We start from the raw sequence: 27,209 nt of genomic DNA on the forward strand, positions 1-27,209 counted from the left end.
AAAATGGTAAAGAGTGGATTGATGTTGATACATTCAGATTTTCTGTATTTCTTCAGATGAGGTGTTGTTCTAGAGAATGGGTATCTGAATTGCAGAATATGTATACTCTATCAGAAAATCATCAGTATAATCCAGTGAGTCTTATTTACGCCATCTTGTATTAGGAAGCACTTATTACTTGTCAGTGTTACATCTTTTAATGAAGACTGTTTGCAACATGACAGAGTGTAAGCCTATATCTTCTGACTTCTTATGGAATGAGAACAGTACCCATACAGTAATTAAATTACAACACAGAATGTACGAAAGATTGTGACAGCTAACCATTCACCTCGAGATGAAACTTGGTTGGCACACACACACACACACACACACACACACACACACACACACAAAGAGAAGATAATGGTCACCAGCATCTGAAATGGCTTTATTTTTCCTTGCTTTAGTACAGCAAGAAAAGAACATGTGAGGGGAAGCCATCTAAACTTAATTCGTCATATTCCCACCCTGAAATAACACTTCCTACGAGAAAACCAATGATTCCCAGTTAACCTTACCATCAATCTCTTGTGGCTTCCATGCCAAACAAGACAGCACAGTACTGAAAACATTGAACTCTTTTTTAATGGTAGTCAATTCACTATACAGTTCCCCAAATCATTAAAATCAAATGTCAGGGCTGTTGAAAAGAACTTCGCTGATTTCCTATTCCATCATGTTCCTTGCTTCCTTCTTGTAACTTCTCTCTTGCTGATGTACTTCACCTCACACTTCCAGAAGGCTTCCTCCCCCCACCCTCCAAGGGCAAAGAAAGTACAAGCCACAAACATCTTCTCTAAACTCCTAATTTTTTATTAACTTGTCCTCTAATTTTGTATCTCCTGCTGAAGCTTGTAGAGCAATGATTGAAAAAATGTGAAAAAATGTCTCCACATTACCATATTGCACATATGCAAAAGTAAATCTCTGACCAGCAAGTACATATTTTTCACAGTTACTAAGTGATATTTATGAACCAAGCATTCCTTAGTGGTCTGTTTCTAGTGCTGAAGTTCGCATATTTTTGATGAAATTTTGTCATATACTTCTTGTCGTTACCACTAGCCTTCTTCACCTTTCTTACAGATAGTATCAATGAAATTAGTTTTTCAGATGCCTCTAACAAATGCAGTAGAAATCATTGAAATGAAATGCTGTGCACTCTGATATGTGAGAAGCTATCACTTTGCATTCACTCTGTTCAATGTATTATATGTTTTTGTGCGGTAATTGTTTTGTTATTAGTAATGTTGACACTTTTGTCAGATCTCTAAACCTTTGGTAAATGTTTTAGGGTCCCACCATAAATTTCATCAAGCTTGTTAAAAAAAAAAAAAAAGTCGAACACATCTTTGTGGTTAAACAGTGTCTATTTTCATACGTGCAGTTACCCTTAAAGCTGTACTTTTCGTTCAAGACAAAATACTTGCTGATGTGCCAGTAAAGGTACTAATAGATACACAATCTGCTTGTATATTGGCTTTTTATTAATTTGTTGTGTAAGATTGTGATATGCCCCATTAAAAACTGTTTTAAATATGAATTTCAGTGTTATCTTATCAGTAGAAAAATGATATTGATCTGCAATAATACTGTGCATCATTGTGATATTGACTATACATTAAAGATGACGTCAATCAGTTCTGCTTGTTCTTTTTGCCAGAGCTACATTAATATGAGAGTATAAGCAAACACAACTGACAGTATGCAAGGTGAACCCAGAGTCCACTGTAAAAAATTTTTGGAGGTTGTTCAGGTACAATTTTTTGAATAATTTAATAGGAGAGATGGATCATTTCTGGTGGATCATTACAGAGTAATTGCATTTCCGTTTTTGTATCTTCATTTATCTTGGTGCCTGTATTGTACTGAAAATACCAGCACAAGGGAGCAAATGTTATCAGGTATGCACTGTATGTCTTGTTTGGTAACAAATTTGTTCATTTCACTTGTGATACTTGCTGTTGATGGCAATACCACTTTACTCTCTGCCCTCTAGTTTACAACTAGTACTACTTTTTTCTGTTGAGAAGAGGTTTGGTTTTCAGGCAGTGTTTGTTGTAGATTAATAGCAATTCACAGCAGTAAACATAGATTTACTGATGAGGAGTTGGCCAATATGCACCTCATGTATGGGTTCACTGAATACTGTTGAAAAGTAACACAATGCTTTGCTTAGTTGTTCCTCGACTGACTGCAACTGCGTCACAGTGCATGTGTTTTGTCTGAGGAGGGTTATTGCATTACTGTGTCATTTGTGTTGTATCTTTTTGGTATTACAGCCTTTTCCACTTTTCCCGAGATATTTTCATGTTTTGAGAAAGGTAATGTGTGTACAAACCAAATAAATTCTTATCACATTATCACTCTGTACCTGGTTCCTGGTATGGGTTGGGTTGATTTGGGGGGAGGAGACCAAACTGCGAGGTCATCGGTCCCATCGGATGGGGAAGGATGGGGAAGTAAGTCGGCCATGCCCTTTCAAAGGAACCATCCCGGCATTTGCCTGAGGTGATTCTGGGAAATCACAGAAAACCTAAATCAGGATGGCCGGATTCAGGATTGAATTGTCGTCCTCCCGAATGAGAGTCCATTGTGCTAACCACTGCGCCGCCTCGCTCAGTATATCACTCCGTAACAAGCCACCAGAGACCATGAGGCCCTAACAGCAAAATACTCAGAAAAATCCCTGAATAACAACTGAAATTTTGTTGGAGTTTGGATTCAGTGTGGAGGATGGAATAATATAGTTTTGCAAAATTGTTAAAGCTTCTGCCAGTAGAACAGTCTTGGTGGAAGACTTAGCGGCATTAGTTTGTCCCAGTTGCAAATGTTTAGTATTGCATAGATCTCAGTTGACCAAAAGGCACAAAAAAATCAAATTAAAAAAGAACAAAGTGTAATGTTGAAATTTTTGGTAGTTAGTTTATATTTAATTTTTTTTCTAATTCATGAGAAGTGGTCAAAATCATACTTCCAATGGATCATTTATTGATCATTACTAAACTTGTCTGTTAAACTATTGACATTATTTATTGTTGGGAATTCAGCCAACTAAGAAACCCATATAACTATAATGAGATCAAGTTTAATAGGATCCTGAATTCATCAGATTGTTCACTAGATCTTACAGCAGTGAAGAATCAGTCCAAGCCTCAGTGAGCCCTAGAAATATTTACAGATATAGTTTAGGTACTTGAGAGCACTACCTGTGTCCCACCATACAAAAAGTTAACTCTTCTACTTCAGAGGGGATTTGGTTATTTATTCTACTTACTCCAAAGAGCAAATCTTTTCACATTATCAAATTGACTCAGGAGTCGCCCAAAAATAAGTTAAGATGGAAAAGTACAGCTTACTACTATACATCACCACATCAATCTGTAGCCTCTTCCTGGGATTTGATGCATGCATGACTGATTAGCACAGTGCGACTCCTTACTAAATACGAAGCAAACAAATTCATCTTACGTCTGTATTAGTAATTACTGATATGGCCATTGTCAGTTAATACCCATCTTAGAATTTTATAGTCTTGTGAGGTGTATTGCTGAAGAGTGTTACTGTATTTCTGTGTGGTTCCTAATAGATTTCATGGTGCTCATCTTAAATAGTCTATGAAGCTCCACTTTCTGCCAAGAGTTGGCCTTCTGCTCATTCCACATTTAGTGAAAACATACAATACAGAAATTTTTTAGCGTGTGTGTATTTATGGGGGGAGAACATTGGTTAGAGTGAATGTAATTCTGCTGTTATTTCAGTGCAAAAATTGTGATATATTGGAACCAATTAAAGATAAAACTGCTCTTACGTAGCAGTTTTTTTTTATGTAGTTGGAAAAAAGCTATTTGTCATGAATATTTATACTCGGTTCCAAATGTAATTCATTCCTAGGTGCTTGTCACTGCACTGCTCTCAGCATAATAGTTAGCCAGAAATTTGTTACAGACACTGAAGTCCAAGGTTAGCAACATATTGGTGTGTTTCCTGCTTGATGTGTGCCAAGTCTCAATTAGGAGAAAGCTGTAACTTCTCCAACAGGCATGATAAAAATAATTTCTTGTGCATGGAAATACAGGTACAAACACAACTAAGGCAATTCTGGTCACCATTCCAGTAAAACCAATAGTGCCTCGGCCCACAATGAGGAGTTCGATAGAGGGGCTGAACCAAGAGATAGAGAGGCTAGTGCTGAAAGCTGGAGGCGGTCCACAGGATTCTGAAAGGGAAGAGGAAAAGGTATGTATACTGTCAAATGATCACTTATGTAAGAATACACATCTGTACACTCTCACATATTGTCAGGTTTGGTTGGAGAAACATAATTAAAATTTGAAAATTAGGATCACGAAAATGTAAATCATAAACCTTAGTGCACTGCATGGCTCTTGCATTATTAAAGTAATATTAATGTAGTAAAAAACACACAAAAATCTTTGGAAGTTAGATTTTAGCTTGTGCATGTACTACTTAAGTGTAGCTCTCTAGGAGTAATGATTACTTGTTATTTGGATAACTGAAGAGCAAATCTTTAAAAACAAAAAGTGTGTTGACGTCATGACACCATTAGATGGAGTTATCTAAAAGAAGCTGTAGCCAACATAGACTGACTGCTTCATTACTAGAATTCAGTGTGTAATCAGATACCACCAAGAGGAATTTTTTCTGATTTACCAAAGACATTTTATTGTATCATCAATAATATTATAGTGAAGAAGTCTTGTTTACATAGTATGCATGGCCCAGAATGTGACTAGTTCAGTTCTTGTTTAAGAAAGAAGGTAGACAGCAGGCTGCCAAAGTGACTCATAAGAGATTGTGTAATGTCATGTGCATGGGGAGAATTTAAAAATGGTGATTTAAACAGGATTTATTCATGGAACCATTATTTTTTGTGTGTGTTAATATTTGGGACAATTCAATTCACTCCAAACTTTTTGCAGAGACGTAAGAACCAGAATCAAAAGACAGTGGCATATGAGAAATGTGAAGGAAGATTTTGAGCTTAGAGAAAGAGTAACAAGAAAGCTTTAGTTCAGAAATTTATTATGTCAAGTTCTCAGACAAATAATGGGAATAATGGGAATGGGTGGTGGCAGTGCTGTAAAAAGTGTGGGACAAATTTGATGCACATTAGACATTTACAGATGCTAGATGGATTTTTAAACATAAAAATAATTTGAGTGAAAGTACCAGAATGAATTTTTTGTGGATTGAGATAAAATATCAGGGGCATAAAATTGTCTTTGGGTAATGAAATAAAGTGTAATCACATTTGATTATTATGTAAAGCCTATGGATAGTGATATGATGAGTGACAGTTAAATATCAGCCATAAGATGTACAGATTGCATTTGTAGGTACTACCTGTTGTTTGGGCTCATGGGGAAGTGTTGTGTGTGACCATGGGCAGTTGCAGACATACCAAGCGACACCAGAAGGACACCGAGCGCCACTGGCAGATCTGCTGAGGTCGACGCGTTCAGTCAACACGCAGACTCCAGCTGGTGGTGATTTTACAGGGAGTTCTCAATCTTCAGGTTGGTGTATTTGGTATTTGCAGTTGTTATTGAACTTAAAGGTTTTATAGATAAAAGATTTGAAAATGTCAGCTACTGACGAGCATTCAGATACTGTTGATCTATATTTGTATAGAAATAAATATCTGAGGTTCCTAATATTGATAGAAATACAGGCATGAGACTGCAAATGAAAGAGAAGTGTCTGAATGGGATGAGCAATTCAGTGACAAACATGCAAGCTTTGAATCTAGTCCCTTGGGATGGACATACATCCAGTTCAACTAATGCGCATGTTTATTAAATTATATTGGCAAATAGAAAATGAGTAGTTGATAAAAATGCACTTAAAGTTGGTTTATCTACTAAATGGTTAAGAGTTTTGAGATGCACTGTGTTTCTTTTCCGGTGTTTCCAAAAACTTTTTTCTTGGAGAAAAAAGTTCAGCTGTCAATGTTCTAACAGTGGCAGATGCAGACACACGCTGGTATTATTAACAACAAAATGAAACATGTTTCCTTGACAACCTCCAGAGATAAAATAAATATTTTCATGGAAGACTAAAGTTTGTCCAAGAAAGCACTGACAGTGTTTGAAGAGAAACAAGAGAGAAGTAACATCTCATTTGTTTAGGTTATGCAGATATATTTCGCTATCAATGTGGCTCTGAGAGCAAATTTTAAAATTTTATTTCAAAATTCCTTACCACGTTTGAAGTAATAAGACTTTTTTTTAGAAAAATAAGTATGAAATAATGTTCGTATTAAGCAGGTTTCTATCTTATCCATTATAGAAATAGCTAACAGGTTCACTAAAATCAGCTAAGTTACATAATCTGTAGTAGGACGTACTATAGTAGATTAATGGTTTTTTCCCAAAGTAGCTGTTTCAGTCCTAATCTCCTATGAGGGTTGGATCTTTAATAGTGGCAACTATTTATTTACAGCTTGTACAAAATAGATGTGTTTCAAAGTTCTACTGACCTTCATAGTAGTCACCAGCATAGTGTGTAACCCATTGCCAGTGATGTGAAAGTTGTAGGATACTCTTAGCAGAGCCAGTTTTGTTGACAGTTTGAGTGGTCCGGTCTATAGCCTGACGAATTTGTAGCAGTTCTGAAGCGAATGCCGTGAAGTGTTTCCTTCAGTTTAGAAATCAAGTTGAACTTCCGATGGCTCAAGTCAGGGAGTGCAGTAGGTGGTATAGCACTTAGCAGCGTCGTCGGTCAAACAAATCAGTAAAAGCTTGCACTGCACATGCTTGAGCATTGTCCTGCAAAATGATGGTCAGGTCCTGCAGAAAGAGTCATCACTTCTGTCTCTATGTTGTTCATTTTTGGAACACAACCTACGACCAGCTTAGAGACAGAAGGGATGATACTTTCTGCAGGACCTGACCACCATTTTGCAGGACAATGCTCAAGCACGTACAGTGCAATCTGTTACTGATTTGTTTGACTGATGGGGCTGCTAAGTGCTATACCACCTAGTGCACTCCCCTGACTTAAGCCTTCGTGTGTTCAACTCTATTTCTAAACTGAAGGAAACACTTCAGAACTGCTACAAATTTGTCAGGCAATAGTCCACGCTGCTAGAACTGTCAACACAACTGGCACTGCTAAGAGTATCCTACGACTTCCCCATCACTGGCAACGGATTATACACAATGCTGGTTGACTAGTTTGAAGGTCAGTAAAACTTTGAAACACATATCTGTTTTGTATGAGCTGTAAATAAATAGTTGCCACTGTTAAAGTTTGTGATATTTGCTATTTTTGACTTCATTAAAACAGCAAATACGAGTAGTTAATACTCTCAGCCAGAAGGCAAATATTTGTTTATAAATAATGATTAATGTATAATAAGGTGTCGCATAGCCACGGTGGAATTTTCTAATGATGTAATTCATCGTCTTTGGGCGGCAATAAAAACAGAAAAATACGGGTAGATATATGATCCTTCACTATTTTGTTTGCTGGAGAACAAATGAAGCCTTGAGCGCTAAAGACTTGTACTGTTTTTCTCAAGTAAGACGGACACGGATTTGTGGCAGTCTGATCTAATTTTTACTAAATGTATAAAAACGTGTTATGTCTAAGTTTGAGTGAAGTGTAAAGAACTGTTATAACTTACCGTGACGACGCACGAGCGACTCAAAGAAGACAACGGCTATATAAAAGAGCGCTCAATGGACATGATACGGACATAAAAATCTACCGTCATTGTAGTACTAAGCTTAAGGTACGATATATGTTTCAGTTATAATAAATATTTGTTCTGAGAATACTGAATCATTTAGCAGTGCTCATTCCTATCATCTCCTCAGTATTATTTTCATTTTAATTATGCATTTTGCTAATATTACAGACACCAAGATCAGCAGTCCAATGTGCGTGTTACATTTAGAAAAAGAAAACTGTTTTATTGTCTTCTTGCATCAGCTTTAATATTGAATTTCCCTTTTGTGTGATGTTACAGTTGTTTTTGCGCCCTTAAGAACTTTCTGGTCCCTTAGGAAATTGTTTTGTCATAACAATAACTTCACAACTGGGTATGATCGTATCTACGATCATGAAGTAATTAGAAAGACGATAATGCAATTTCTTAATCAATAGCACGCTAGTTGTGACTGCCTCACGCCACGCGAAACTGCAACTATTCACATCTCATAATGCAATATTTTATGATAATGGTCAATCCATGATTCTTACGCCAATTGTGATTGATAAAACAGTAAGCTAAATCTCAATTTCCAACTTTCCATTGAATAACATCACTACTTTTATTTTGTAACATGACAAGTTCCAACCGTCATATAACAATAATTGTAATAGGTTTTTAGTAGAAATTGTAACAGTAGTTTGCAGTGACTGTATCTGCCAGTCAACAACAATTTGATTCATTCCACACCTTTGAAGACTCTACTCCAAGATAGAATATATTGAAATTATGTGTGAGTGAATTAATAACAGAGTCATGCACAGATCCATGCATTTAAAGGTATATGTGCAAATTTGTCACACACGTTACCATTTCTATTCTGGTGTAGAAGAAATGGTGAAACATAGTGGTCACCGCAAAGGAATCGATGCTGCCTGACCTATAGTCACGTCAACAATAGGGAGCAGGAGACTATGAAGAAAAAAGGTAAAATTAGGGTGTTGGGTCATGTAAAACCAGCACTTACAGACACCAATACAGAAGTTTTAGGCCTTTTCAAAATAACATTAAAGTACCCAATTCATCCTCACCCTCTCCCATCTCAAAACAAATTACATAATCCTTCACACTGAATAGAAAAGGTCAGTAGAATATAGGGACATAGTTGATAATGGCACCACTTTTCCGATGGAAATATGTATATATTTGGCACCCAAATGGAGGATTTGAATATTTTTTTATTTTTTGTGTGTTTATGAGAACAACATTTCTAAGAAAATGATAATACATGGCTAAGAGCTATACAGAATGGGTGATCTTCATGGGGGCCAATGTTAAGTGCAGAGTGATGGTCGCTGTCGTCACGCTACATGAATTTTCCTGACCACTGGATGTAGCAGTTGCTGCTCTAATATATCCCCTGCACAGGATAGCTAATGCCAGTGTACATGCTGTCTCAACAAGTGCTTGATAAATCAGCTGCCACAGAATTGACCAAGAAAATCTTCCATTTTTTTTCTTCCAGGTAACAATGTCCTTTGGGTTTTTCAGGGTGTATACGACTTGGGACAACTGGGAGACCCGGGAATTTTTTCATCCAGGACAAAACTGGGGAAAGCCCTACTGCAGCAATAAAACATGAACAAGACAAAAAAAGAAAATAAAAACTTAAGTTGTAAAGGAAATGCGCCATATACAATAAAAAACATAGTGCTCATACAAGCGTCTGCGAGCAGCAAAATGTTTCAAAGGCTTTAGGAAGACTATGCAATGCTTCATAACAACAAATTGCCTCCGATGATCGTGACGTCACAACTGTTTACATTATATTCGTTTTAGCAGTTTAGCAGTTGAGTGGCGTGTGAGTAGTACCGTCTCTTGTTTTTGGCTGCAGAAATGTGGCTGTTGGCTGTGTAAGCAGTCACAGCAAGCAGCTAGATGCAACCGGGAAAAATTTTACTGTCATGCTCATGCTGCAAGATTCACGCATGCACAGTGGGTCCAGACCTATGAGGGAGGGGAGGTGGAGGTCGCTAAATTCATATTCTTGAGGAGAAAAAAACCTTGTTTCACAAAGCGCCTAACATCCAGTGCACGTTGGTCTATCGATTACTCATATGATCTTGATGCGCATCTCTGTTGGTTTTTGAACACGCACTGTAAGTTGGTTTCTGAATGAATCGTAAGCTGCGCGCGGTAGCCGTGCGGTCTGAGGCAACTTGTCACAGTTCGCGCGTCTCGCCCCACCGGAGGTTCGAATCCTACCTCAAGCATGGGGGTGTGTGTTGTCCGTAGCATAAGCTAGATTAAGTAGTACGTAAGCCTAGGGACTGATGCCATCACCAGTTTGGTCCCATAGGAAAAGAAAAAAACCTACCAGAGTGGATATAAATAACTAACAGGTAAGTAAGATTACGTATTATCTTCTCGGTGTATTCAGGGAAATGAAATTTTGTAAGAAAATGCTTGGCCAGATTGCTACACCAGTAAGGGCCAGTTGTACAGTCCGCATCTAGCAGCCGCTTAAGTTCTATTCTGGAAGTAGCGCGGAAAACGGTTTGTACGAACATAACAATGCCTAACCAGAGAATAATCAAGGATAACTAAACTAGTGATTCTGGCAGGGTTAGTGAAGTTAACCGGCGAATAAGTTTTGACAAAGGCAAGTATAGTTCCAGAAATAGTCATGACAAGATTGTTTGTTAGAATGAGGAAGGAGAAGATACAGGGACATCACACAAATTAGGGAAGAATATAACGATTCCAAATTTATATAAAAATTTCGTACTACTAGTTTTCGATCTTATGCCCGAGAAACTGGAGCATATGAATGAAATGTTAAACTATATTCTAACATAAAGCTTTTTGCTTGTAATAGGCCTAATAGGCATTTTATGTTGGTCTTCATGAATTACATTCTGTCATATTATAAAAATGACCATTTGTGCCAAAACAGTCAAGTTTATTTGGTGTGTGTTACAATTTCTGCAGTGTTAGAAAGGCCTATTTTGTTTTATCTAGCAGACAGTGACAAAATAGACATAATCGGATCGAGAAACCACACCAGTCTTCGGTTCTATTTGTATTAACAGCTTACGCAGTATTAGACAACAATATTTCGATTTTTAATGTAGCAAAATATATGACGAACTTTGATGAGGTAATAGATTCTTTCGCAGAAAGAAAAGCATGCCGTGTAAAGCTGTAGCAAGATTAGAAAGAAAACAATGCTAGGAGCTAAGGATTGAAGAAATGTGTACTTTCTTGCTTGTCCCTTGTCTTTACTGGTTTTATGTATCCTATATTTAATTTTGTCACCCAAAACAGAAAGTTATTAGCTAACAGGCAATAAGAGTCCAAATTTTCTGAAGAGTTCTTGTTCTCCCAGTTACAAATAATCCCATCCAGCATTAATTGTGAGTATTTTTAAGAGGGGCAGGATGTCAAACCGGGTGACTGGGAGCAGGAGAGACACCACAGGACATTTTAATTTCCACTGTCCTTAATTTTATGTGATCGCATCCAGTACAAAATATACACGTTTCAATTCTACAGAGCGAAATACAGTGACATGCGATAGAAGTTATAGGCTGGAGAAAGAGGGGTGGCACTGCACTCGGGCACACTTAAGACCAAATAACATATGGAACATATGTATTTTATGTATCAGACTCTTCAGAAAGATGTGCACTGCAAAATGAACATAGTTTTGAAAATTCGATTTTATAAAATTTTTGACGTCATATCTCAAACACTCGAGGGAGGGTGGCTGGGAGGGAGGAAGGGCGGGCAGGTGGGGGGGGGGGGGGGCACTATCTTAGTACTGGCCCGGTTCGAAAATATCATAGATCCGAGGCTGATGCGCTGAGCAGTCTTGAGTTATACTGGGGAAGTGTGTAGTCTCCACGTGGCCTGTGTTTACATTTAGTGATTTTGCTGTTTCCTCTTCGTTTACTGCTCTCACGTCAAATGAAAACAAAATGGATTTCAGTGGCCATTGGCTATCAGGTGAATTAAAATACATTCACATAATTACAGAAGGCTAATATACGTTGTTAGTTTCAGATTTTATTTTATTTCCAGTTTGCTGACAGCCATGCATTCATCGCCTTGTAGAACAATGAAGTTATTTTTGTCGGTTTGCTAATGGAATTTGGTTTTTATTAATCTTTTACGCTGAGGCAGTCAATGTGTTACAAACAAAGTGCTTAGTTCCACACTATTGGCTAATTTCAACTGCTCGCTGCATTTCAAGTGTATGTCTTCATCTTCTAACATGTATGGCATTATGCCATAATAAAGAATCAGGTTGAGGCCTACTTCATTGGGAATCTGGACACACGAATGTGCTCTTTAAGTATGCACTTTAAATGTGCCATGTTAGTATGGTTCACGAAATTCCGATGCTCTTGGAGTATCCTCTGATGTCTCTTTTTCTTTTTCTTTTGTTATATAATGTAAGATCTTTTAATGTTTTACATGCATGAACATACGGATGTCCTATGTCATCATAGCTTGCGCAAGTGCTATAACGCCTGTTACCTGGCGCTCTCTAAAGACTACTGAAACGAACCTATTTCTAACAGGATGCGGGAAAATATTACAATGGTGGTTTGAAAAGTGTTACTTTCAAAGAAAATTTCCTTTTACGCAAGTTGAACTATGTGCGATGAATTTCTCAAGTCACAGAGAGTTTGATGACGAGCCATTTAGAAGTATTTCGAGCCCAGAAGATCAGACATTCATGTTGTTATTATGAGTAAATTGTATTGCTACGGGAAGCTCTCTCTCCTCTGCAGTAGCTAATTTATTTGTGGAAAACTTTCAGGACAAGTCACTGGACCTGGCTAAAAATTTTACTTGCACATTTGTTTGATATATCTCGAAGTGTAACACACGCAAAAAATATCAACATTATATGTGAAAGCGTAGCTTCTCTTGCAGCTTATTAACCTTAGAGACCAGTATTATATGTGAAAGCTTTTCTTTTCTTGTAGCAACACTATGTATATTAATTTAAAACATTAACTTTTCCTGTTTGTGTATCCACGCTACTTAATAGTGATGTTGCTGTTAGCTGACTACATCACGTGGCCTGTGGTCTGAATATCCACAGTCATCAGCTGGCGGGATCATGTGACATGAGCTATGACTGGCTTACAGAAGCGCATCGAAATCTCTATTACAATGATTTGGAAAGTAACATGCGGTGTTTGGTGGTATTTGAATTTATACTTTCGTAATACAAAAATATGCAGTGTACATGTTGCTGCACATCAAAAATCTTTCCAAAAGGAGTTTTCTTCCTTGAGTTTCATTTTATAAAGTGCTGGGAAATTCTACGCCTGTGTATAAAAACATAACCATTCAAAAGGTGGGTAGGTTTTACAGTTCAGAGGGAAAATATACCATCACTTAACATGAAAAAAGTGTGTTTTCATCTGGGAGAAAGTGTATTTTGAACCGGGAAGTCCGGGAAAAACCCCGGAATTTTTTTCTTCATCCACGTATATACCCTGGTTTATGCCCCAGCATTAAAGGACGTATGTTTTTATGAAAAAATCAACCAATTTCATTACAACTAGATTGTCATTCAAGAGTGACCTTTTTCTTATCTCTCACCTTCATAGAAAGTGTTCATAGGGAGGAGACTATAAATTTATACTCCAGTGACTATTCTCTTGTGTGTGTTCATGCCCCTCAGCGTTAGGCATTTAATAATCAGTAAAATTTACTGCTTGCGATTTATCAAACTTGCTGCATTTGAATAGAACTAGTGAAGCATGTATTTTGAAGTATTCCAGTCACACACGAAGAAGATCACCTGTGGCAGGCTGAAACAATGAATGTAGCTTTGTTATGTATAGCAGTGCAGTACTATGGAAATTTATGCTAACATGTTCAGCCAAAATTGTGTTTGATCTCATTATAGGGGAGAAGGGAGACGTAGGTAGCAAGAAGCAGTTCTGGAAAGGTAGTCTGAATCTATTTAACCAATTGTCTATGTTAGAAAGTATGAGAATCATACTTGAGGAAGGGGATTGCATTCTTTTTCACTGTTATGTTGACAAGTAGTGTTATCCAAACCACAAAAAAGATGATACTGCAGTTACAAAGTATTTTTACACCATAACATCTTATTTCACTGGATACAATAATATAATAATTATAAACCATAAAATAAAAGTGTGTTGGTTTCCACTGTTTGATTTTGTAGTGGTGCATATTTGATTTAAATTTTAACAGTTTTGAAGAGAACTTTGTTTCACGAGGTGAACGATGGAGTTGGTTCTGGTACCAGACAGACACAGCACCCAGATCCCGATAACATACTCTATATCCTGTTGTGATAAGTATGTACCCAGGAAAAATGAAATGGAGAGGAAACAGTAATGCCTCTGCTCTCTCCTCTTATGAATCCAGGGAAGATATCTATAGATCCAGATGTTATTTGAAATATTGCCTTCACAAGCTTCATGGGTAATGCCATTGAAAGGATGATCACCAGTCCAGGTGGATTCTAAAATTTTGGTTGTTGTTGGTCTCTTCTGGTAAGACTTCTGTAGAAACCATTCTACCTTGCTGGATTTGAACATGAAAAATAAATCTTTCACAAGTGTCATCTGACAGCATATTTCTTTCTTACCTTCTTTCATTCTTCATGTTGCTCCTTCTTTTTTTCTTATCTGGAAATGACGTGCTACCTCTTTAATGTACAACATGCGACATCAGCTCTATGAATAAGACTTTCCAGAATTGTCAGTCCTGCAGGATGCTGTTTATATGCTAGCGAGATACACTTCCTGATCATATTATTCAAGAGTGTGGCATTCCCATGGGATGACTGACTTCACCAGTAAAATTACCATCATAAGGAGTGCAGTCAATGCTGCTTGCTTATGGATTCTCCATACTCATTCTATATCCTTGTCATAGTCTCTTGTCAACAACAGGAAACAATCAGTTGACTGAAGGAAATTATGAAGTGTAAGTGTTTGAAATTTTCGTGTAATAAGTAATTACATTGTACTTAGTTCTCCAAGGTGCTGTAAGTTTCCTAACCTTAAGCTTCTGTCTTCAATATTAATTTTAATCTTGTGGTTTCCTTGCCTTTAATCTAAAACATAATTCACTTCATTTTTAAATATAGGAAATTGTTAATGTCAACATAAAAATACCAGAATAATTCATTTTAAATGCCATGTACAGTAAGCTTAAATTACTCCACATACAGGTATGTGCTGTCCTCATCTTGTAAACAGACCGGCAACCCCTCGGTTGGCTAGATGTTCCCTTTGTTTATTCATTCATCAGGCAATTAATTTTAACTATCCCAGTCTCCCTCATGAAAACAGGATATTGTGAAATTCTTAGACTGTCAACAGAGCATTAATATGAGAGAGAGAGAGAGAGAGAGAGAGAGAGAGAGAGAGAGGGGGGGGGAGGAGTGTTAAATTTGAGGTTCATAGATAAATGCTATATCTCAGAATTGTGTGCAAATAGTTCTTGATATAGTTGTAGTGAATGATATAAAATAAATTTTTGTTTTGCAGTAGAGGATTGTGTTTTCTACAGAAAGGAGTTGCAGAATTGAAAAAAAAGTAAAATGTTGTCTGTAACTAATGCCAATATTTTTCATTTGAAATTCTGTTGAAATGCTGTGCTTTTATCATAATTTGTTATGCATTTCTTCATTTGCATTAAACCAGAGATTTCATTGTAGGACCACCATCGCGAGAATCTGTTTCACCCATGATCCCTGGGTCAATGGATCTGTCAAGGCCTCCAAGTGATTTCCAAGGTATATCTTTACATAAAATACCATTTTAAAGTAATTCCTGTTTCAGTAATGATAGCAACAGATATGCAAATTCATAACAAAAGAAATGGAATGTGTCGTTCAGAAGAGAAATGACAGTAAATACACTGACATGTCTACATACTACGAGGTGTGACAATAAAGTAATGAGACTGATGTGAAAAAAAGTTGCTTACTGTTTTAGTTAAGTCTAGTGTTGCCTCCTTCAAAATTGTTCCCTTCTGATTGCACACACTTTTTCCAGCGCTTCTGCCATTGATGGTAACATTTCTGGAACTCATATTCAGTAATATCCTCTAAGACCTCTTCAGTAATATCCTCCAAGACCCTCGTCACAGCTTTTTGGACATCTTGTGTTTGAAAACGGTATCCCTTGACCGCTGTTCTGACTCTTGGAAATAGAAAAAAGTCACACAGAGCGAGATCTGGTGAATAACGTGGCTGTGGTAGTACTGAAATTTGTTTTGAGGTTAAAAATTGCTGTACTGATGGAGCAGTATGGGATGGCGCATTATCGTGATGCAGGATCCAATTATCAGCAGTGTTGACATGGACACGAAGAACGCTTTTATGAAGTCTTTCTAAAATTTGTAATAATATTGGTTAACTGTTTGTCTAGGAGGTACCCACTCTTTATGAACTATTCCCTTGGAATCAAAGAAGCATACAAGCATGCATTTCACTTTGACATGCGAGCTTTTTTTGGTCTGGGTGATCCCTTTGAGCACCGTTGTGAACTTTGGTGTTTTGTCTCTGGATCATACTGAAAAAAACAACTTTCATCACCAGTGATAACACGGCTCAACAATTCTGGATTGATTTCAGTTGGCTCTAACAGATCAGCTGCCACATTTTTCCATGTTTCTCGCTGTTGTGGTGTGAGATTGTTGGGGACCATTTTTGCACAAATCTTTCTCATACCAAGATCTTCAGTTATTATTAAACGAACCGTTTCTCAATTGATGTTCAGTTCTTCTGCAATCATTTTCATGGATAATCTTCGATCAGATCGTACGAGTTCACACATCCTGGCCAAGTTGACGTCCGTCCGTGAGGTCAATCGTCATCCACAGTTGTCTTCATCTTCAACATTCATTCTGTTTTCAATAAACATTTTATGCCAATGAAAAACTTGAGCTCTTGACATAACCTCCTCTCCAAAAGCCTTCTGAAGCTTACCGTAAGTAGTCGTCACTTTCTCACCCAATTTAATGCAAAAACAAATGGCATACCGTTGCCCAATATTATGTGGTTCCATTTCCGTGACGAGAGACACAAACACGTGTTAACTTTCTACAGCACAACTCACGACTGAGCAGTTGCATTGATGTGCTGCTTGGTCTAGAAGCAGCTTATAGATGAAGGTCAAAGATATTGTGCCTACGCAAGCCTGCAGGGTTGCCACATCTTGCAAAGAAAATCAGTCTCATTACTTTATTGTCGCACCTCATAGAAATACATTTAGATGTAACTCTATAACACTCCCTAAACTTTCAGAGGCTTGAACAATGTATTGCTTCTCAATCCTGCTTCACTTGCCTGTCCCTGCTTTTCATCTCCTTCAGTCATCTTTGTCTTCTATGGTTATGTTTATAAGGTTTTTATTACTTCAGTGTTAGTCTTTTTGATGATCATCATTTCAGATTCAGTGAGTAAAATAATACTTTCACAAATGTGTAACACTTTTTCCATGTATTTTGTACAACTGCTGTGCATATGCAAAACTAAATGATGCAACTGACTTCATACTTCAGAATTACTTTACAGCTTAAATACCTAGAATTTATGATTATTATAATGCTTTGAACTCATACTACCTGTACTTACCATCCACCCTTTTTTTTATGAACTTACACAACTTCTTACAATCCTGGCTTATTCTCCTCTCCCCAACTTTTTAAGTATTTTACACTGGTTCTGTTGTGAATTTTGTGCCATAAATTTGAAATTGTTGATAATAAAGTACATTATGTAAGTAGATTTCACACTCCTTTGAAACAGTGATCTTTCACCTTTCATTACATTGTAGTTGACAATATACTAAGCATGATGGGTTACTTTGACACATATTGTCTCATATTGAGAGACCTTCATCACCTGCTGCAGATGAATCTGTGCAATTATTCCTTGTATTAGGCTGTAAGCAATTCCTACGTATGTGTGAAAAATGTGGTACTCTATATTTATGTCTTTTAAGTAACTGCAAATCACTATGAAAACATTTAATAGTACAACTGGGCATCTTGTAACTAAACGAACTCATCGCTTCTCATCATCTCTCCCCACCCTAACCTAACCTTACCTCTCCCCCTCTCCCCCTCTCCCCCTCTCCCCCTCTCCCCCTCTCCCCCTCTCCCCCTCTCCCCCTCTCCCCCTCTCCCCCTCTCCCCCTCTCCCCCTCTCCCCCTCTCCCCCTCTCCCCCTCTCCCCCTCTCCCCCTCTCCCCCTCTCCCCCTCTCCCCCTCTCCCCCTCTCCCCCTCTCCCCCTCTCCCCCTCTCCCCCTCTCCCCCTCTCCCCCTCTCCCCCTCTCCCCCTCTCCATGTGCGCGGTAGTCAATAAATCAGAAGTGAAGGGGAATCTGTTTAATATACCAGTTTTTTCCAGTATGTTAGCATCATATTTTAATTAGCATTTTGGTTGCTCATAAGTAAGCCCTTGACTCCAAATAACCCCTGCAGTGTTGGTCACAATAACCTCATTGTCATAATTACACTGTTTCTATTTGTACTACAGATATGGATGTTTCCTCATTGTCATAATTACACTGTTTCTATTTGTACTACAGATATGGATGTTTCCTAGTGTTCTAAAGAACTTTTCTTAGAACTTGATATATTATTTATATTGTTGTAGATTTATATTATGATATCTGATGTTTAGACAATATAACAGTAGAGAAGCATCTCAATAAACCTGCTTTTTGTGGGTGCGTGTGCGTGCGCACACGCAATTCAAATTTCAGTAGGGGTACTAATGAGTGACATTTATTGCTAGTTACTTTTGCTGATATGTAAGAATATTTCTATAAAATTATGGGGCAGAATTTCTGGCCATAACTTAACCTTCAGGAGGTAAAATGCCAGGGCTGTTGATAGCCGCATGTAAAGTACTACAGAATCTTAGCTTTCTTTGAGGGAAAAGAGGGATAGGTTGAGTAAGATAAAAAAATGGTGGGATGGGTTGTGTTGTCACATCATCTCACTCAGATTTCGGAATGAGAGTTGGCCACATTTGATCAGTCTGTCTGATTTTTTTCAGATTTTTAATTTTCTCTGTCATGATTGCTGTGATTCTGTGTACATGATTGCTACCAGATATAAATAAAAATATATTTGTTGAATTTTTCTATCTGTTTTTCCCTACCTTAATGGAAAGAAGCAGAGTTAAGGTTTAACACACTGTCAACAACAAGGTTGTTGAAAGTAAAACACAGAGATTTGGGAATGAAATCAACCTTGCCATTTAAGTATCAGATAACCAAACTTAAAAAAAAAAAAATATTGAATGCATAACTATGAACTGTTCGAGATGAAATAAGTATTGTTGTGTATTTCCTTTCAAATGTCATTCTTGACATTCTCAGAATCTCAGGTGGTTTAGCATCTTGATTCCCCTTGATAAATATCTGAAGACATCCATGTTTTTGAGTGAATTTGAATGCGGTTTACGATAATGATAGTCATATCGTGAACAGATCAATAAAGCAATTTCTTACTAATTTTATTTTTTTTAAGGTGGCAGTAGAGGATCATCTCCAGACCAAGAAACTAGCCGGCTAGGTACTTCACCGCACATAAACAAGTTCCTCGCAAGGGAGCCCCCCGATGGCTGTGAAAAAGTAAACCTTAAGTTTATAGAAGATACAAGGTAAGTATATTGTTCATAACCGATAGGTTAATCTGTACTAGCAGTAAGAGCTCGTTGGTTTATAGGTGACTGAGTGTAAGTAGTATTTGCACCAAACAGAAACAGAAAATTGAACTGAGAAAACTTAAAATTAGGAGACAGATTGGCTGGGCAGTATCTGACTACAGGTGGGTAAATTCTTAGGATCGCCAATAGAAACTCGTAAAGCACAAATGTTGTTCTTAGCTTTAAGAACTCAGTGTTCCTTCTAGAAGGAAAGAGGGGTGAAATGAAATAACTCTGCAAATTTAGCTGTACTTTCTCAGTATTGGAAGCCCACTTTTCACACACATCACTGAGATTGTAGATAGTTCAGGTTATTGTTCCACATTCTGATCTCTATGTCCTCTTTGGTGACAGTCCTACTTGATGCAAGAGATGAGAATTTTGCTTCATTGTATGTATTTATGTTTTGAGCATGTATATCCAGCAGCTGCTTATTTTTCCAACTGTTTGGATTGTCTGGTTGATAAATTGGTTCTTCCCTGACAAGGAATATTATAAATCTCTGGGCCCACAAGACCATGACTGTCTTAGCTACATGCAACATATCTAGTCAGAAACTAGGTGTTGTGTATTGTTTTCCCAGGACCTTATTTATTTTTCCTACACTGCTGAAGAAAAGAATGCAAAACCCTTAGACTATTCTGTGGCCCCAGGGTTTTGCAGTTTTGGTGATCCCTTTGTCAGTCATCAGCCATCAGGTGATGCTCAGAAGGCCTGTCTGTGTGCCATCTGTTTTGACTCTGTAAGTGGTAACTTTGCTGAGTACAACTCCTGCCATTTTAACAGGGTCATATTGTGTGCCTGCAGGAAAGTGGATTGACAAGTCATAGATAATCAAATATCCCCAAAAACAAATTATCATTAACTGTAGTAAAAAATCCTGTAAAAGGGAAAGTGATAACACACCACGTATGGCCCGATAGATCAACCCAGTGGTTACTGTCATAGTCTAACGTTGCAAAAAAGGCATCCCATGATGAAAGCAATTACCGTAACAGAATTATAAATTTTTGAATATCCCGAGACCATTTTCAGCTTCTTCATAGGCAGGACTAGCTGTTTAATATTGATGTTCAGTTTTGCTTCTACTTCTTTCTTTTACTGATCATTTTTCTCACATGAAATTTGCATCTTAAGATGAAAACAAACTTGACGGGGGCCACTGCATGGTTTTGCAAAGCCAATATTGAAAAACTGACAAGTGGTAAGAGGTAACCTGTTGGTTTTTTTTTGTACTTACCTTTATGAAGCCTGTGCATCTGGGTAATGTTTATATCTGCACACAGATATGTCATATTGGCATTCTTTTTCCTGGAGTAGTGACTTGACAGCAAAGGGAAAACTATTTATTCGTATTTGCTGTATGGTGTGGCAGGTAGCAGTTGACGCTAAATAACGAAAAGTGTGAGGTGATCCACATGAGTTCCAAAAGAAATCCGTAGGAATTCGATTACTCGATAAATAGTACAATTCTCAAGGCTGTCAATTCAACTAAGTACCTGGGTGTTAAAATTACGAACAACTTCAGTTGGAAAGACCACATAGATAATATTGTGGGGAAGGCGAGCCAAAGGTTGCGTTTCATTGGCGGGACAGTTAGAAGATGCAACAAGTCCACTAAAGAGACAGCTTACACTACACTCGTTCGTCCTCTGTTAGAATATTGTTGCGCGGTGTGGGATCCTTACCAGGTGGGATTGACGGATGACATTGAAAGGGCGCAAAAAAGGGCAGCTCATTTTGTATTATCACGTAATAGGGGAGAGAGTGTGGCGGATATGATACGCGAGTTGGGATGGAAGTCATTAAAGCAAAGACGTTTTTCATAGTGGCAAGATCTATTTACGAAATTTCAATCACCAACTTTCTCTTCCGAATGCGAAAATATTTTGTTGAGCCCAACCTACATAGTTAGGAACGATTATCAAAATAAAATAAGAGAAATCAGAGCTTGAACAGAAAGGTTTAGGTGTTCGTTTTTCCCATGCGCTGCTCGGGAGTGGAATGGTAGAGAGATAGTATGATTGTGGTTCGATGAACCCTCTGCCAAGCACTTAAATGTGAATTGCAGAGTAATCATGTAGATGTAGTCATGAGCCCATGTAAATTCCTGGTCCTCCTCATTGCATTTATTTGGGCGATTGTTAGGTCTCCCCCACTTATCCACATGAAATGAAATATTTAGCTTTTAATGTCGTGCTTCACACAAATCTATCACCATGAATTTACATCTAGTGTTTTGTTGCCTAATGAAACACAGAAACTAACTTCGGGAGTTCCAGATGTTTTCTTCTGTAAATTCACGTGGTAGGTGTCCATTGCTTAAGCCAAGGATTGCTAGCCAAGTTGATCATCAGTATCTACATCTACATGGATACTCTGCAAATCACATTTAAGTGCCTGGCAGAGGGTTCATCAAACCACCTTCACAATTTTCTATTATTCCTATCTCCTATAGTGTGCGGCAAGAATGAACATCTATATCTTTCCGTACGAGCTCTGATTTCCCTTATTTTATCTTTGTGATTGTTCCTCCCTGTGTAAGTTGGTGTCAACAAAATATTTTCGCATTCTGAGGAGAAAGTTGGTGATTGGAATTTCGTGAGAAGATTCCGTAGCAACAAAAAATGCATTTCTTTTAATGATGTTCAGCCCAAATCCTGTATCATTTCTGTGATACTCTCTCCTGTATTTCACGATACTACAAAACGTGCTGCCTTTCTTTGAACTTTTTCGATGTACTCCGTCAGTCCTACCTGGTAAGGATCCCACACCGCGCAGCAGTATTCTAAAAGAGGATGGACATGTGTACTGTAGGCAGTCTCCTTAGTAGGTCTGTTACATTTTCTAAGTGTCCTGCCAATGAAACGCAGTCTTTGGTTAGCCTCCCCACAACATTTTTTGTGTGTTCCTTCTGATTTAAACTGTTCGTAATTGTAATTCCTAGGTATTTAGTTGAATTTACGGCTTTTAGATTAGATTGATTTATTGTGTAACCGAAGTTCAACACGATCTTTTTAGCACTCATGTGGATGACCTCACACTTTCCATTATTTAAGGTCAACTGCCACTTTTCACACCATTTCGATATTTCTTCTAAATCGTTTGGCAGTTTGTTTTGATCTTCTAATGACACTATTAGTTGATAGACAGCATCATCTGCAAACAACCGAAGACGGCTGCTCAGATTGTCTCCCAAATCATTTGTATAGATAAGGAGCAGCAAAGGGCTTATAACACTACCTTGGGGAGCACCAGAAATCACTTCTGTTTTACTCTATGGCTTTCCGTCAATTACTACAAACTGTGACCTCTCTGATAGGAAATCATAGATCCAGTCACATAACTGAGATGATATCCCATAAGCACACAATTTCACTATGAGCTGCTTGTGTGGTACAGTGTCAAAAGCCTTCTGGAAATCCAGAAATACGGAATCGATCTGAAATCCCTTGTCAGTAGCACTCAGCACTTAATGTGAATAAAGAGCAAGTTGTGTTTCACAAGAACGATGTTTTCTAAACCCATGTTGACTGTGTGTCGATAGACCATTTTCTTTTTCTTCGAACACAATATATGTTCTAAAATCCTGCTACATATTGACATTAACGATATGGGCCTGTAATTTAGTGGATTACTCCTACCACCTTTCTTGAATATTGGTGTGACCTGTGCAACTTTCCAGTTACTGTTACTCAGCTGTTAAGTTTCTTTCTACTGGAGGGAAGCTGGAATGTTTGACATTGCAGAAATCATATCTAATGAAATGCAAGAGGTTCTCTGCTTTGTATTGCATCCCAATGTGATGTTTAAGGGTGAGACCAAGTCAGTTTCATTAGTTTGTGTACCTATCAACAGGTGCCATCATGTACCTCTTAAGTTTTTACATCTGAGGGTTAGCCAGATTTGCTGCGCACATCTTCAGTTTACCATACAAAAATCCATCCAATTCTCCACAAAAGGAATGTCTCCCTTTTCCATTTGTAGATTTTCTCTGTCCAAATTTTCTACCATTTTGATTTTGGTTTGTATGTCTGATTCATCATCAGAGAGCGAGAGAGCACGCAGGAGAGAGAGAGCGCGAGAGCGAGAACTGTTCTGATAATACCACAAGTGATGACTAAATTTCCTTACAGCTGCTTCCTGAAATTGTGGACGGTTGTCTTTTCAGATAATTACAGATTTTTTTAGGAAGCAGAGATGCAGATGAGGAGCATCTGAAACTCCACGGCACTGAAGCCATGGCTTGACATAAACATTTAAAATGAAAAGACACCTCTCAATACATTTTTTTTCCAATGGATAGTTCAAGTTGTGGTATTATCAGAAACATTTTTAAGCAATAAATTGCTCTAACCATCCATCTTGCTTGACACATTGCTTCAAGAGGGTACATTTTCCGGTCCCAAAAATTATTACACAGGGCTCTATGAGTTCACAGTAATCACCTCTCACTGTTCATCTACATCTGCATGGATGCTCTGCGAATCACATTTAAGTGCCTGGCAGAGGGTTCATCACCTTCACAATTGTCTATTATTCCAATCCCTTATAGTGCGCGGGAAGAATGAACACCTATATCTTTCCGTACAAGCTCTGATTTCCCTTGTTTTATCTTGGTAATCATTCCTCCTTATGTAGGTCGGTGACAGCAAAATGTTTTCGCCTTCAGAGGAGAAAGTTGGTGACAGGAATTTTGTGAGAAGATTCCGTCACAATGAGAAATGCCTTTCTTTTAATGGTGTCCAGCCTAAATCGTGTATCATTTCAGTGACTCTCTCTCCCATATTTCGTGATAATACAAAACATGCTGCCCTTCCTTGAACTTTTTTGATGTACTCTGTCAGTCCTACCTGATAAGGATCCCCACACCGCGCAGCAGTAGTCTAAAAGAGGACGGACAAGTATATGTAGGCAGTCTCCTTAGTAGATCTGTTACATTTTCTAAGTGTCCTGCCAATAAAACGCAGTCTTTGGTTAGCCTTCCCCATAACATTTTCCGTATGTTCCTTCCAATTTAAGTTGTTCGTAATTGTAATTCCTACGTATTTAGTGTATGGAGTGTAGCCATGTATGGAAGTGAAACATGGACAATAAATAGTTTGGACAAGAAGAGAAAAGAAGCTTTCGAAATGTGGTGCTACAGAAGAATGTTGAAGATTAGGTGGGTAGATCACGTAACTAATGAGGAGGTATTAAATAGGATTGGGGAGAAGAGAAGTATGTGGCACAACTTGACTAGAAGAAGGGATCGGTTGGTAGGACATGTCCTGAGGCATCAAGGGATCACAAATTTAGCATTGGAGGGCAGCGTGGAGGGTAAAAATCGTAGAGGGAGACCAAGAGATGAATACACTAAGCAGATTCAGAAGGATGTATCTTGCAGTAGGTACTGGGAGATGAAGGAGCTTGCACAGGATAGATTACCATGGACAGCTGCATCAAACCAGTCTCAGAACTGAAGACAACAACAACAACAACGTATTTAGTTGAATTTATGGCCTATCAATTTGACTGATTCATCATACAACCGAAGTTTGATGGATTCCTTTTAGCACTCCTGTGGATGACCTCACACTTTTTGTTATTTAGGGTCAATTGCCAATTTTCGCACCATTCAGGTGTCTTTTCTAAGTTATTTTGCAATTTGTTTTGATCTTCTAATGACTTTATTAGTCGATAAATGACAGCGTCATCTGCAAACAACCTAAGGCGGCTGCTCAGACTGTCTCCCAAATCGTTTATATAGATAAGGAACAGCAAAGGCGAGCAGGAGAGGTAAAGCACTTTGGTACTGCATGTAAATTTAAAGATGTTTACTATAGGCAAAAACAAGTTAATAAATGGTTACATAAATTTGCGATGATGAGCACATAGGTGCGAAGCCGTATTCCCATCATAAGTAGTACAAAGTCTCAATAGCAAGCTGACACACTCTGAAATTTAAGTGATGTTTCCAGGCCGCCTGCTCTTAATGCAATGGGCAGACAGCAGAGAGGCATTCATTGAGCTTCACAGCATCGGCTTGAGGGTGCTGTGGATGCCGTAATTCGTCCGCTATTGTAGTGCCAACCTAAGAGCGTGCACCTATGCTGTGGCATCGGAACTATCAATACCACAGAATCGATTTGAAATCCATTTTCAATAGCACCCTACTACCTTTCTTGAATATTGGTATGACCTGTGCAACTTTCCAGTCTTTGGGTATGGATCTTTCATCGAGCGAATGGTTGTATATGATTGGTACGTATGGAACTAATGCATCACCATACTCTGAAAGGAACCTTATTGGTGTACGAAGTCTGGACCAGAAGACTTGCTCTAAAAGTGATTTAAACTGCTTCACTCCTCCGAGGATATTTACTTATACGTTACTCATGTTGGCAGCTGTTCTTGATGCGAATTCTGGAATATTTACTACTTCTTCTTTTGTGAAGGCATTTCAGAAGGCTGCGTTCAGTAACTCTGCTTTGGCAGCACTGTCATCAATAGTATCTCCATTGCCATCACACAGGGAAGGCATTGATCGTTTCTTGCCACTAACATACTTCACATACGACCTGAATCTCTTTGGATTTTCTGCCAGGTTTTGAGACAAAGTTTCGTTGTGGAAACTGTTATAAGCATCTCGCATTGAAGTCCGCGCTAAATTTCAAGCCTCTGTAAATGATCACCAATCTTGGGGATTTTGGGTTTGTTTAAATTTGGCATGTTTGTTTCACTGTTTCTGCAACAGTGTTTTGACCTGTTTTGTGTACCAAGAAGGATTACCTCCATCATTTGTTAATTTATTTGATATAATTCTCAGTTGCTGCTGATATATTTCTGTGAATTAAAGCCGCATCTTGTCTAAACTTATATTATTAATTTGGAAGAAGTGGAGATTGTCTCTCAGGAAGGCGTCAAGTGAATTTTTATCTGCTTTTTTGAATAGGTTTATTTTTGGAGGATTTGGGGGTTACAATATTGAGTCTTGGTACTTCAAGCCTGTGTTCACTAGTCCCTGTATTCGTTTTAATGCTCGTTATTAACTCAGGATTATTTGTTGCTAAGAGGTCAAGTGTGTGTTCACAACAGTTTACTATTTGCATTGGCTCATGAAGTAACTGCTCAAAATAATTTTCAGAGAATGCGTTTAGCACAATTTTCGATGATGATGTTTTATGCGTACCTCCAGAATTAAACATGTATTTTTGCCAACACATTGTGGGTAAATTAAAGTCACCACCAACTGTAATTGTATGAGTCGAGTACATGTTTTAAATCAAACTCAAGTTTTCTCTGAACCTTTCAGCAACTGTATCATCTGAGTTGGGAGGTCGGTGAAAGGATCCTATTAGTATTTTATTCTGGCTTCCAACAATGACCTCTGCCTCTGTTGGTTTATCTAATTCGCTTTCAGATAAGTCTAACATCTGTTTAATTTCTGGCTCATTAAAAAACAAATCCACAATTTCCTTGCAATTGTGAAAGTTACTGACTTTGATACTATCCCAGTTTTCTCTCAAATGCTGAGAGTATGTCAGGACTGCTTATTGTAGCACATACTTCAGATTCAGACACACTTTCAAAAATAAGTTCACATATATGTGGTGGTAGCATGGGGAATAAAACAACACCCCATCCAATTTGTATTAAAGTAAGATGCATGCCATATTAAGATGGCCAATGTTGGAGGCAGTTGTCACTGCAGAGAATTTGTACATTTTGTTCAGTGACATATATTAATGCATTCCAAACAGCATTTGCTTGCTATT

General features: G+C 38.0%; 1 protein-coding gene across 2 annotated transcripts in view; it reads left to right on the forward strand.

The window, feature by feature from the left end:
* The window catches only part of LOC124607079 (protein FAM117B-like), a 73,934-nt gene that overhangs the window by 21,921 nt on the left and 24,804 nt on the right, over window positions 1-27,209 (forward strand). The window contains exons 5-8 of one of the 2 annotated variants that reach the window (XM_047139257.1): window positions 4,160-4,281; window positions 5,456-5,582; window positions 15,444-15,521; window positions 19,275-19,407. In XM_047139257.1, coding sequence (XP_046995213.1) covers window positions 4,160-4,281; window positions 5,456-5,582; window positions 15,444-15,521; window positions 19,275-19,407 — 460 coding nt within the window. The remainder of the gene's footprint in view (window positions 1-4,159; window positions 4,282-5,455; window positions 5,583-15,443; window positions 15,522-19,274; window positions 19,408-27,209) is intronic. The other variant, XM_047139258.1, reaches the window with a different exon arrangement.

The sequence above is a fragment of the Schistocerca americana genome, chromosome 3 (genome assembly GCF_021461395.2).
Source record: "Schistocerca americana isolate TAMUIC-IGC-003095 chromosome 3, iqSchAmer2.1, whole genome shotgun sequence".
NCBI lineage: Eukaryota > Metazoa > Arthropoda > Insecta > Orthoptera > Acrididae > Schistocerca > Schistocerca americana.